The sequence below is a fragment of the Octopus bimaculoides genome, chromosome Z (assembly GCF_046866305.1).
Source record: "Octopus bimaculoides isolate indiv1 chromosome Z, ASM4686630v1, whole genome shotgun sequence".
Taxonomy (NCBI): domain Eukaryota; kingdom Metazoa; phylum Mollusca; class Cephalopoda; order Octopoda; family Octopodidae; genus Octopus; species Octopus bimaculoides.
The window spans coordinates 2,657,424-2,671,268 of record NC_142944.1 but is presented as its reverse complement, the minus strand read 5'-3'; the positions used below and the strand labels follow the sequence as shown (position 1 = coordinate 2,671,268).

Sequence of the window (13,845 nt, the reverse complement as noted above, 5' to 3'; positions counted from 1 at the left end):
TTATTTCTATACATGCAATATATTTTTAGTTTTCTCAGCTATTGGGTCTTAAGGGGCTGATACAAACCTAGTAATATGTGTTTTATAGTGAAGACAAAATTTCCATACAAATGGCAATTACTGGAGGATTTCCGTTCGAGTCTGACCGTTTTAAGTCGTAGTGGAAACCCGACCTATGTCGCAAATAGGTATACGAGTATTGTATAGATTTTATAATTGAAAAATTTACTTTATTTTGTACATAGGAGTGTATCAGCCTTCCTAAGGCGGAAGTAACAATAGATGAAAATATATTTTGTATTGAGTACGAAAATGTGGCATTATTGTCAAATGACGTAGATAGATGGATACTGTCTTTACATAATATAAAACAACGCGTCTTAATTGTTGGACAGCAGTAAATATCGGATTAGACGGCGAGCAATAACAAAGTTTGAATAAAAGCCTTATTTGAACTAGTTTATGATATTTAGTTTTGATACCAAGTAACAAATTATTTTCGTACTGAAAGTTTACCCAGTTACAGTTGTATTGAACTATTTTGAGCCACAAAATACGCATGCGCACGTCTAACAAACAGCCACAGAAAAAATAAACATTATTGCAGAGATGTACAGAGAGATTTTGTATCGAAATAAGTTATCTTTTGCATACCTTGCTTTTAGTCTATTGCCTTAATCCCAGCAAAGTACTCCAAGTTTAGTCATTGGCCATATTCGTCTCAGTACGATTCCACACACACTTGGTTAACATGAAGTTTAGAATCATAAAATAGTGAAAGTAAAGTGTTTTAACAAAACGAAAGTCGGATCTTTTTTAAAACGGAGGCCACATTTTTCATTAACGAAACACTTCGAAACTTGGAACACTGGTAGAATGTGTCATATAAAACATCTTTTTCTCTTAGTCTTCTTAACAAAAAAAGAAATCCATAAGTTATTCCATGTGAAAGTTGTCAAATTTCTGTAATTTCAACCAATCACTGACGTCCATTCAGCCGATATACATTAAGTGCCGACTACATAAACAAACGATTCTGAAACAATTAACCCTAACCCTAACCCTAGGGTTAGGGTTAGGGTTAGGGTGAAAGCAAATTTAAAATGAAAAAAGCAAATAAAACGAAGGTATGGAGATTAAATACGCTTTACATCGCTTAATCAGCCAAAGGAGTAAATGTAAACAACTGAATACTTGTCAGTGATTGGTTGAAATTATCGAAATAAGACAATTTTTTACATGAAATAAATTCGAATACAAAAATATTTTTCTGTTCTATAACACAAAATAGATAAGTATACGAAGTTTGAAAGTCTTTCCGTACCAAAAACACTACGTAAAACATTAATGAAAAATGTGGCCCCCGTTTTAAAATAGATCCCGAAAGTCTTTGCAATACAAACCGGAAATTACAACAGACACGGCGTAATTTCAGATAAACACTTTGTGGTGTCGTCGTTGTAGGCTGCCCGTTGTACGTCAATGTTGACTGTTCTATTCAGAAACCATCTCTGACAAGTTCACATGTAGGCTACAAGGCCTGCTCTTGATCTGCTGTAGACAAAGTTATTTTACACTCTTTCGTATTCTTTGTTGTTCAATAGCTTGAATTAAGAGCCTCAGCAGTTGGTGCCATTCATCGTGTTGCAGTGCCTTCTCTCAGGTGTCTGCGGAGATGCCGGAGTTCTTCATATGTCTCTTTATCACATCCCTGTATCGCAACCTTTGACCACCATGGCCCTTCCTGACCTGACGCAATTTAACGTAGAAAATTGCTTTTGGGAGCCAGCTGCCCGCCATCTTGCATACATGTCCCTCACAGCATAGCTGCAATGAGGCAATGATAGCCTCCACACTAACTGCGCCAGTGCGGTGCACAACTTCTATATCAGGAATGTGATCCTACCACCATCAGATATGCAAGATGGAGCACAGATGACGTTGGATTCACGTCAGCAATACAGGATCGTGCACTCTGTGATGTAGAGGAGGCAAAGCAGCACTGTGGCACTCTACACCGTTATCTTCATATTGTGGGTAATATCTCGGAAGTTCTGCAGACACTTCTCAGGAAAGCCAAGAGCCTTTACACCCATGTCTTCGCCTCTCAAAGTCACTGTGCTGCCAAGATAAGTAAAGGCTTCCATGTACTGCCACTAGCTCAGGTTCACTCGATCAACAAAGATGTCTTGATGACGGCAGGTAGAGCAGTTCAGTCTTCAAAATGTTGCTCTTGAGACGAAATATGTCTGGTGCACAAGAAAACAGATCCACAATGTGTTGCATGTCCTCAAAGCTATTCGTCACAAACGCTGAGTTGTCTATGTTGAGCAACTTCCTGACATACTTCCTTGATTTTGGTGTTCTTGAAACAATGAAAGTGTTTTGCAATAGAAACTGGAAGTAACGACAGTGATTACCAATTTTTTATGAATCGCATTTGATGTCCAATAGTATGCTTCTTTTGTGAATCTCTGCTACTTCTATACTTATGAAGTTGTCAACCATTCACTCAATTTTGTAGATCCAAATGATGACAGCATCCATTAACATCATATCTTTTTAGGATCATGTGTGGAGAGACAAATTTAGAGATCGTGAAAAGCTATTCATGCATCTCATTTTCTGCATCACTAGAAAACTTGATATGCTTGAAATAACAGCTAAATACCAGGAAAATATGTTTTTCCTCAGATCACTTTCATTTTACAACTCTGTCATAAGATTCATGAGAGAGAAATGTCATATTCACTCACTAAAATCCTCAAAACAACTTGATACGTTTGAAATAAATATGATTGTTTTCATCTTATATAAAACACATATGGTGTTCATGTTATATTAAACATAGGTACATTTATGTATTGGATACATTGGTATGGCACCCACATTAGTGGCAGACCATAAAAGAGGAAATAATTTGTGGCTTGGTATCAAAACTGGAATAAATGTTGTAAGTTAAGATTTTAGGGGAAGAAAAAAGTTTAGAAATCACATGCATGCGCAGCATCATAGCTCAACTCTGGTTGGAATTAACTTTTTTACTCTGCGCATGTAAGCGAAAGCAGGGTATCAGCTGAACAGATTTTCACCATATTTGGCAGAAATACTCATTGGGTGAATGGCTCGAAATGAACATTTGGTTTGATTATCATTAGAAAAACAAATGTTTTTTTTTTTTAAATCGAACTTACAAATTTCCCAATAAGCAAGTAGTCTTTTTTTTTTTTCATTTATTTTGTAATTTACAATGAGCAGATTAAAAAACCTGAGCTTAGATAAAAAATAAATAAATAAACAAAATCAATCAACATTTGAGGATTGGGATCTGTTCAGTTTGGCTCACAAATTTTTTTTTTTTTAACTAAACAGTTTGAAACTTCATATACTGGTGTAATTTCTCCTGCAGAACACAGTTTACTTTGAACATTTTTGACAAAATTTCGTATCCTAGAAGTTATTTCGTGTTAAAGTTGTCGCATTTGGGTAATTTTAACCAATTGACAATGTGCATTCAGTTGAAGGAAGCTACTGCTGTTTGCAATAGTAATCAAAGAGGAACAACTTCCAGGTCATCTCTACTAAAATGTCACCACTCCGTTCTATTTTATTTTTTGTTTACTGCCTGTGTTGCATATTACATGTTTTTGGGGTGGGTGGGGGGTTCTCGCGTTGGAGTAATCAGTAAACCTCAAAGAATCAATACCAAGAAGGAAGAAATATTATTTACATATATTTATTTGTTTGCCTGACATGTAGTTAGAGATACAGCAGTACCCTATTTTCCAGTCTATAAAACGCATTGGTATTTAAGCCGCAGGGCTGAATTTGGGGAAAAATTTGGTTTTTATCCACACATAAAGCACACCGATGTTCAAAAGACCTAGAGATCTACAAGTCTGCACCTAGCTTTTTTGTTGTTGACATGTTTGTAGTTTCAAAATGCCTTATTTTACAAATACGAGATGTATGGTTGTTGTTATGATTTTTATCAGCAACAAAAACATTTCTTCAATATAAAAGTTTTTATTAGATTAAAAATAACTTTATCAAAGCATGAAGATAAAACAAATATGATTTTTCTTCCAGGCACCAATCTACTGTAGCCATAGTCTTTCACGTTGTTCACCAACCAAGCTTTCCTCTGAAAAAAATCAGTGGAATCAGTCAATCTCCATACACAAATTATTTTCCTCCTGAAACTTGTAAAAAAGTACACACAAGTTTGCTCTCTGGTTGGTAGTTGATGGTGTAGAAGTGGCTGTCTGCCAGTGGAGAGGGAAAGAGTAAGGAATGCACAATGCTGACTAGAAAGGATAAAGGTGGCATCGTCTTTCTTGCAGTGGAAAGCTTCTCTTTTGTGTCAGCTATGACCAAGGAGCAACACTTTCCCTTCACCCTTTGTCTGACATACGAATAGAACAGAGTGGTGACATTTAGTAGAGATAACCTGGAAATTGTTCCTCTTCGATTACTATTGCAAAGAGCAGTAGCTTTCTTTAACAGAATACATGTCATTGATTGGTTAAAATTACCCCAATACATCGTCTTCAACATGAAATAACTTCTAAAATATGAAATTTTGTCAAAAATGTTCAAAGTAAACTATGTTCAGCAGGAGAAATTACACCAGTATACAAAGTTTCAAACTGTTTAGTAAAAAAAAATTAATTAAAAAATCTATGAGTGAAACTGAACAGATCCATAACTTCTGTTACATTAGAAAATAATGAAATAATTAACTGATTAACATTTATCAAAGTTAACTTTTCGATTTACGGTGCCCACCTTTGGAGATATATATATATATATATATATATATATATATATATATATATATATATATATATATATATATATATATATACATACATATACATACATTATGTAAGTGTAATTATACACTAAATATGTAGCTAACAGTACTGCAAATTAAAGTCATATTCACATTATCGACATTATTGTTATTTCTGGATGGTGAACATTTGTGGGCTCCTTTTGTGAAGTATGTTTTCTGCAACTTGTGTCTTTGACAAAGCTGCAGTCTTGGATGAAGGAACAACTGAGACTGGACACCTGACTCCAAGAAAGTCATCAGGTACTCGCAACCCCTCTACTACTCAGGCAATGAGATTAGTGGTGGGGAAGTGCAATAACATTCTCAGGGAGACTCTAGGCATTGACAAAAATGAATTGGAAAATTTGTTCCAGAGGACTTTCTGGTTAAGGACTACCATGGATAATTTCCAGATGTCCTTGACCTCACAGTGTTATCAATGGGCACTACCTTTTCAAGACAAACTCTACAGGCACAGATGTGCTGTCAGACAATGTGTGCACAGAGCAGCAAAACCATTCTACGTGCACCTGAACAGCTGCTGTCGTGTGTGATATGAATCTGTCTATCAGCCGAGTCCATAGTGATGCTTGCCCTGCTGCCCTCCTTTAATTGGGCAGGTAAGGCAGCAGTTTTCCTTTGCTTGATGGCTTTGATAAAAGAGCTTGGCTGGTGGATGAGGTTGAAAGGCATGAGGACACAGACTTCCCTCTTGGCCTTTTTCAAGTTTCACTTGAAAAGGAAAACGAGGATAAAGGGGGAGGTGCTGTCCTTGAGTGAATTTAATGAAAGTGAGACTATATTTCCATAGGGAAATATAATTTGTCTTGGAAACAGGTAAGAATTGGTGATAGGAAAAGTATCTGGCCAGAGGAAATCTACCTTAAATAAACTCCACCCAAGCTATGTAGGCATTGATGATGATGACAGTGATGTTGTCACAAATTGTGAATGATGATAATGTTGTTGGTTACAAGTTTCCAATTGTCTCCAACTTCTGGTTCACTTCATTTCTATGCCAAGAGTGATAAGGAAGTACATCTCAAGAGTATGGACCATAAAGCACCATATTTTCAAGTGGTGGTGGGCATCTCATTGACATTTATATCACTCTAGAATCAGTCAAGTACAGATAAAGTTTGTGTATGTTTATGTTTTTTTTTTCAGACCCCTTTCATCATTGTTAGTGTCAAGAATTAAGTGCAGCATTTAAAATTCAAGTAGCTGTTTTCAAGATTCCATTTAAAGCCTGGTGTGTAGTCACATAATTTGTGAGGAGAGATTGCATGTGTATGTACATCTATGCTAAATGACAGTGGAACGTGGGCTTTGACTACAGAGGACTTGTGTGGACTTGAAAGAAATGAAGCTTGTATGCTCCACTGGATGGGTAATGTCAGTGTGCACACACACACAACAGAGTGTAAATGATTTAAGAGGTATAAGAGACATCAGATGATGTGTGCAAGAGGGAAGACTGTGCTGGTTTGGTCATGTGATGCCAAGCTCTAATTGTGGAGAGTACCGAGGAAGACCCAGGGGTAGACCCAGGAAGACATGGGATGAAGTGGTGAGAAAGGACCTTTGGATGCTGGGCCTCACTGACAAAATGACAAGGGACCAGTAAAATCACTGTCATCCATACATAAAGCCTTGTCCTTTACAGGGGCCAGTGCAACATAAAATGCACTCATGCAGGTGCTGTATAAATGCATCGATGCCAGTGGTTGGTGTTGGGAAGGGCATCCAACCATAGAAATCATGCTAAAACTGACAATTGGAGCCTGGACTGTTCCCCAGCTAGCCAGTTCCATGTCAAACCATCCAACCCATACCAGCATGGAAAATGGGCATTAAATGATGATGAGAATTTAAGACTTGAAATGACTATATGAAGAATAGGAGAGCAAGTGATAACCTACCGTCCCCATCCCTTATATTTTGTGGTTATTATATGCCAGACATTGGTAATTTCTTGTGTAAACACAATCATCATTTCAGGTTTTTTGGTTTTTTTTGTAGAAGCTATGGTAGTTGCAGTGATGGAATCTTTACAAGTTATTTCTTAATTTAAATGAGCCATCTACAACTAGCCAGAAACAACTATTTTCACTAATTCACTATCTAAATCAGAAGTTCATCACTATTTCTTACTTAATGACCCTTTCATTTTTATTTTACCCTACTGGACCTTTCATAGCCATTTGATGTTTACAAAAAAATATCCCACTTTTTTTTTTTTTTTTTTTTTTGTTAGGGATTGTATATAAAAAGAAATAAAATATTTTGTATACTGTAAAAGTATAACTGATTTATTGTACATAAATTTTAATAGGATAATCTGTTATGGACCACCCCTAAGGGCCATTTGGACTCTAATTGAGAACCACTGATCTAAATTATACATCATGAAACCTGATAGAAATAACAGGAAAGGCATCCCACCATGGAAAATCTTTCTAAACCAATTGATATACAATCATGAATTGTATATCACATACAACCCACCCCCTTTTTTTCTTTTCTTCCACTTGTTTAAAACAATAATGGTCTTTTGAATATTTCCAGTCTTTCTTAACCATTTTTTTCATTTTCTGAATAAAACACACATTGATATTTGTTTTCTTTCTCAAACTCAACAGCAAATATCAATTCCTCAAGAAATTTTTTGCATATAATATTATTCTTTGTCTGGATGTAGCAAGCTAGCAGAATCATCAACATGCCAGGTAAAATGCTTAGTGGCATTTTTTCTGGCTCTTTATGTTCTGAGTTCAAATTCTGCCAAGGTTGTCTTTGCCTTTCATCCTTTCAGGATCGATAAAATAAGTACCAGTCATGCACTGGAGTTGGTGTAAATGCTCCTCATGCGAAACTACTGCTCTTGTGCCAACATTTGAAATCAATGTCATTCAGCATGTCACCACTCATTGTTATTTATTTATTTATTTCAGGTGCCTGTAGCCTTACCCATAATTTTGTTCTTTGTGAGTTTGATAATTGTGGCATTAACATTTTATGAAAAACCACACGAGAGCCTTTTCGCCGCTGGAATCGTTGCTGTTGGTTGCATCATATATTTATTCTGTGTGAGATGGAAGAATAAACCATTGATAATCAGGACTTCATTATGTAAGTATTTATAAACGGGATGCAACTGGTGAAATATTACACATTACACAAATTCATTCAATATTTCAATTTTAACCCTTTAGTGTTTAAACTAGACCCCATGTCTGGGGCCCAAATATTCTACCAGCTTCATGTTCAAACAGGCCACATCTGACTTCTCATACCTACCCTGTAATGAATGATTAATTCAAAACTATGTCAATACTAATGAGTTTGCAAGGCCTTGTAGTAAAGCATCTGTTAATTTAATTTGCTCCCCCCCCTCTCAACAGTAGCAATAAGCTGCTATGGGACTTTACTGTATCTAGATTTTATGGAATGCAATTATTAGTTCATGCATGTATATAGGTGGCCTTTGACTTTTTGTATTCAAAAGGGTTTTTACAAACCAATATTTACATGCTGTTCTTTATAGTTGTATATGATGTGCTTCCAAGAGCCATAATTCTCTCAACAGTTTATAAAATTTGTATGACATTAAGAATATGTACGTGTACATACACACATGTAGCCGTCTTTCTCTATATATAGTGTATATATATATATATTTTATCGGTGTATGTGCGTGTACATAAGGAGGTGTGATTACTAAGCATCATTATAAAGTATGAAAGCTATTTCCTTCCAGATCATTGCATGTATTTCCACATCTTTTAAATGTTGAATTTTTATGACATTGCTTTTATTTTTCTACTTGTTTCAGATAAAATCACATGTGTTTTGCAGAAGACACTAGATGTAGTTGAGGTTGATGTTGATGAGGAATTGAATTGGGATTAAAAATGTGAAAGTACTTTCAGAATTGAAAGACCTCAATGCACCAGCTCAGAAAATAAGAAAACACTTTCTAACTGTTATCTTTGGATTCTGTATAGGTTCTATCTCTAGTCATTCAGTGGTTACCACATATAACTCTATATATATATAAGGTTATGTAGGGTATTAGTTTCGACCAAACCCAAAGATACAGGTAATACCAAGTAAGTGCTGTATACCAACTAGTTTTGCCTCTGTCGTGGTTGCAACATGAGTGGGGAATATAACATGGGTCGTGTATTAGCGTGTGTATGTATAAAGAGAGAAGAGAATAAAGAGAACAATGGCAAAGTTAGAAATAAATTTTATGGATAAAGTCTTACAGCTGTTTCAGGGAAAATCCAATGTATCCCTTCATCGGAGATAGTAATAGTAGAGGAATGGATTATTACATCTATAAGAGGAGAGTTGTAGTAGGAAGTGAGAGCGATGCGCTGAAAAAAGAACAAAGAAGAAACAGTACTTGGAGTGTAGCTCCATTCCAGCAGTAAACATCCATGTAAAGAATCCTTGTGGGTATTTTCCGGAGATAATTGTAGTAGCAAAGGTGGATATATATCACATCGTGTCCGGAGTATTCTGTGTGTTGTTTACACTCCAAGTACTGTTTCTTCTTTGTTCTTTTTTCAGCGCATCGCTCTCACTTCCTACTACAACTCTCCTCTTATAGATGTAATAATCCATTCCTCTACTATTACCGTCTCCGATGAAGGGATACATTGGATTTTCCCTGAAACAGCTGTAAGACTTTATCCATAAAATATATTTCTAACTTTGCCATTGTTCTCTCTTTATATATATATATATATATATATATATATATATATATATAGCATGTATGATTATGATGAAAGACTTTATAGAAAGCTATATATTTCCTGAGATATTACTTTTCACAAATATTCTGTGCCTCTCACGAAAGCTGGAACGTTTGATTCATTAAAATTTACCTGTTTTTCTAAATTCTTCTGTGTTATTATTTTTTTAACTATACAGTTGAGGCCTTGCATAATAGCATTTTTCTGTAATATTTTCATAACATGGACACGTGCATATGCATGCACACACATATTTTGAATGAGTTAAGCCATCAACCAAAACTGAAAGCCTCAAATAACACAAATTTTACAATATATATATATATATATATATATATATATATATATATATATATATATATATATATATATATATATATGCATATGTGTGTGTACATATATCATCAGCATTTAACTTCTGTTTTCCATACTGGCATGGATTGGATGGCATGACAGAAACTGGCAGGAACAGAAGCTGCACCAGGTTCCATGATCTGTTGTGGCATGGTTTCTACAGGTGGATGCCCTTCCTAATGACAACCACTTCATAGAGTGTAGTGGGTGCTTTTTATGTGGCACTTTGGTTTTAGGATCTCAATTCTGTTGTGGTGGTGGATCTTTTCAAGTATAACAATGTACCACATATCTCGATCTTCTGTAATCTCCTTTGTACAGCATTTTGAGACCATCCTTCACTACTTTGCCTTGTGTCTTCCAGGGACCCCTTTTCAACAATTTCCCTCCAACTTTAGTGATCAGCACTTCTTTATGCGATTGTCCTCATCCATCCACATCACATGACCAAACCAATGCAGTCTCCTCTCTTGCACACTGCATCTAATTCCCCTTATGTCCAGCTTCTCTCTCAGTACACTAATTAAGAGTTGAACTTTCTGTGCAGCCTCCTTCACTGCTAATTAGGTGTGAGTGTTGAATTGTTGGTAAATAATCATAGAACCAGCTGGGGTTAAAAAGATTCTTGGTAATAACATCCTTTCTAGTGCCGGTGCAACAATAGAACATGCTCACTACACTCTCTAAAGTGATGTTTTGTGACGGAGCATCAAGCTGGAACATTCAAGTGCTGCTCTGATTCGTCTTGTTATATGGTAACTCTGAACAACAAAGAACTGGCTCAATCTGTGCAAACATGTCCAGCCATGGGGGATTATTTGCTTGTTTAAAAACATGCGAGAACCAGCCACAAGGTGCATCTGGCTATAGAAAATCTTTCTCAAACTCCATCCAACCCATGTGAGTAATGGAAAAGTGGACAATGAGAATGATGACGTATATATGTGTGTGTGTATATATATATATATATATAGTTTATTGTTTCATTAAGGTATGATCAACAATGAAAGTACTCTATCCAGTGAGAGATAGATATCATTTAATGTACACGGTAGCTCTATCTTTATATTGTATACATTAATGATATATGTACATATATATGTTCTTACATATGTATCTCTCTCTCATATATATGTATGTATGTGTATACACTCACACACACATCAATTTTTGTTGATTCACCAAGGAATATTAAATTACTGTGTAAGTGTTGAGTATTCTTTAATGGCTCTAGATTGACAGTTTTATGTTTTCCTGCCTTCTCCACTGCTAATCTGACCCTGTTGCTTCTTGAATTATCTAATGTTTGAATATATATGTTAAAATATTATGATGCAAAAGCTATTGAAAAATGTTTATCTCTGTATTTTTATAAAAAGTCATCTGAGTAATAAAGCTGTTTCAAGCTTGCATTTTCTATCTCATTCCTGGCATTCATGGGAAAATGAAAATATTTCAAATCTAAAATGGTTCTGTTACAAAATTCTGTTGCTGTTTAAACAATTTTTTTTTAAGCCACTCACTTTGACACATGCTTTTTGCTAAACCAATCTGAAAAGGAGGCTGATACATAACGATGCTTAGCTTCATGAATACAAGATACTAACAATTCAGTTTTTTTCTTCAAACTGTTACTGCCTTAAAACAAAATTCATAATTTTTGCCTTAACCTTTTAGCAAATAAACCAGCCATATCTGGGACCCAAATACCTGTTCCATGCTCAAACTGGCCAGATCTGGCCTCTTACACTTATTCTACAGTGTCATTCTCAAGATAATCACATCATCAAAATCTTAACCCTATAACATAATACTTGATTAATTCAAAACGATTTGAATGAATAAACATTTCATTTTTCAGAATAATCTGAATGCTAAAGGGTTAAAGCACACAGCTTACACCACATTTTTGATTTAAAGTTACTATTCCTCCAGACTTGTACTTTGTCTGCAATCAACCAAATAATTTTAAATTCATTAAAGACCTGTCTCATGTAAGTGCTCTTCAAATTTCAAGAAAACCATAGCACATCTTTCATCAAGGCTGACAAATAAATATTGATTTTTATAATACTGAATTTTTGGTTTCCCCAATAAATACTTGTGGTTCATTACTGTTGTTTGTTTCTATTTAATACCTTACTATACTTATGTCTTGGACAAGGGCCCGGGAACAGGGGGTGCAGCGGGTGCACCCGCACACCCTAGAGTTTTCAGGGGGTGCAAGATCAAAATTTGCACCCCCTACATAATCTTACCAGTTGCTAAAATGTATCGGTATAAAATGCTGAAGTTCGATCTCGTTTCAAAACAAAGAAATAAATAAATATATAAATAAATAAAAGTGATGAAGCTAGCATAAAATTCCCTAGGGAGTTCTGAAGGCAAGTAGCTTCAAAATACAAAAAAGTAAGTGACAATAACAACAGTAGCAGCAACAATAACAACAACAAAACCAGCATGTATGGTTAATTTTGAATATATAGCATTACTTGAATTATTGAAGACAGCTCCCACCCAGTTTCTGCCTGTCAATACTTCTCTCCATCTTTTAGTACCACTCCCAAGTTCTTTGTAATTGATGTTGCTAAAGACTTAAAACATGGTTGAATAGATTCGACCGTTTGACCCCAGTCTAAAAATAAAGCCCCTTCAGAATTCTTTCAATACAAAACAACCATTATTTGCTTGACCACTGCCTGGGTAAGTGCCTTTATTTTCAACTCCAACTTTAGTCTTGATTCACCTTATCATTCAATCTTTACTTTCCTTTTTGTCTTTATTCCTCTCTATCTGCTCTTTTTATCCTTCTCTTGAGTTCCTTAGGAAATAGTTTCCTTTTAGCGTTACTACTAACAAATCATATCTTAAAGACGTAGTTTAGGCAGAATGCCTTATATATAGACGACTTTCATTTTTTTTATCTTGCCTTAATTCTGTCATATTATTAATCAAAAGTCTTCCTGCCTATATATAAAATAGTATCTGCGTCATATCTGTTTCCGATACTGTCCTGCTTTTTCGTTTTATATAGAAAATGTTGATTTAATTAGTTTGATAAGTGCCTCTGCACGAAACTCTCGAACCTTCAGTCACTATGTAACTTTCTCTGATGAATAAATCTATACTTATTGAGACTGACTCAACATAAGTTCTATTTTTCTTGTTTGAACCACTAACCTCTGATGAGAACCCAATAATGTTCGGAAATCGATTAAAGTTGTTCATCTTTTTTTTTCAATCTACAGAAAAATGGCTAAATTTGTTCTCTTTATAAATATACGATATATATATAAATATAAATAGACCTCGATAATCGGCTCAGGATTCTCCCCAATGACTTTACAAAGGTCACTTGGGGCCCCAGTTCGCCGTGAAACCATTTGATAGCTGGTATCGTTACAAGGTCTATTTATAGTTACCCACTTCTCTACTTGTAGAGTAAGCTCTCCTCCGGTTATATAGTTTTACCGTATTTTATCACAATGTGTATATATATATATATATGTACAGAGAGAGAGAGAGGTAGGTACATATGCAAGCACATACACACATGCATATACATACGAATGTATGTATTTGTGTGTCTGTATGTCACCCCCACCATCGCCTGATAACTAATGTTGATGCGATTATGCCCCTGTAACTTGGCGGTTCGAAAAAAGAGGCGATAGAATTAATACGAGGCTTCCAAAGAATAATTCCTGGCGTTGATTTCTTCAAATAAAAGACGGTGCTTTAGTATGGCCTATCGTCTTTTGAAGCATATTGGATGGGAGGTCATGTTGCTGGTTTTGCCAATAAAAACAAGCACTATTTATGTGATGTTCGCTATTTGTTTTTCAGGTTTTTGTTCGACCAAGACGGACTATAATGTAATCTGAACCT

General features: G+C 35.4%; 2 protein-coding genes across 6 annotated transcripts in view; one reads left to right on the top strand and one right to left on the bottom strand.

Annotated features, from left to right (window-relative positions):
* Positions 1-1,004, bottom strand: part of LOC106884152 (protein-cysteine N-palmitoyltransferase HHAT) — a 287,547-nt gene extending 286,543 nt beyond the window's left edge. For 3 of the 5 annotated variants that reach the window (XM_089365412.1, XM_089365413.1, XM_089365414.1), the window contains exon 1: positions 655-1,003. The gene's annotated coding sequence lies outside the window, so the exon portion shown is untranslated. Of the gene's footprint in view, positions 1-654 lie in introns of all 5 variants that reach the window. The other 2 variants (XM_089365410.1, XM_089365415.1) reach the window with 2 other exon arrangements.
* The window catches only part of LOC106871182 (large neutral amino acids transporter small subunit 1-like), a 93,080-nt gene extending 81,012 nt beyond the window's left edge, over positions 1-12,068 (top strand). Inside the window, exons 9-10 of the mRNA XM_089365420.1 lie at positions 7,792-7,969; positions 8,673-12,068. Coding sequence (XP_089221546.1) covers positions 7,792-7,969; positions 8,673-8,749 — 255 coding nt within the window. The 3' untranslated portion in view covers positions 8,750-12,068. The remainder of the gene's footprint in view (positions 1-7,791; positions 7,970-8,672) is intronic.
* Positions 12,069-13,845: the final 1,777 nt, after the last annotated feature.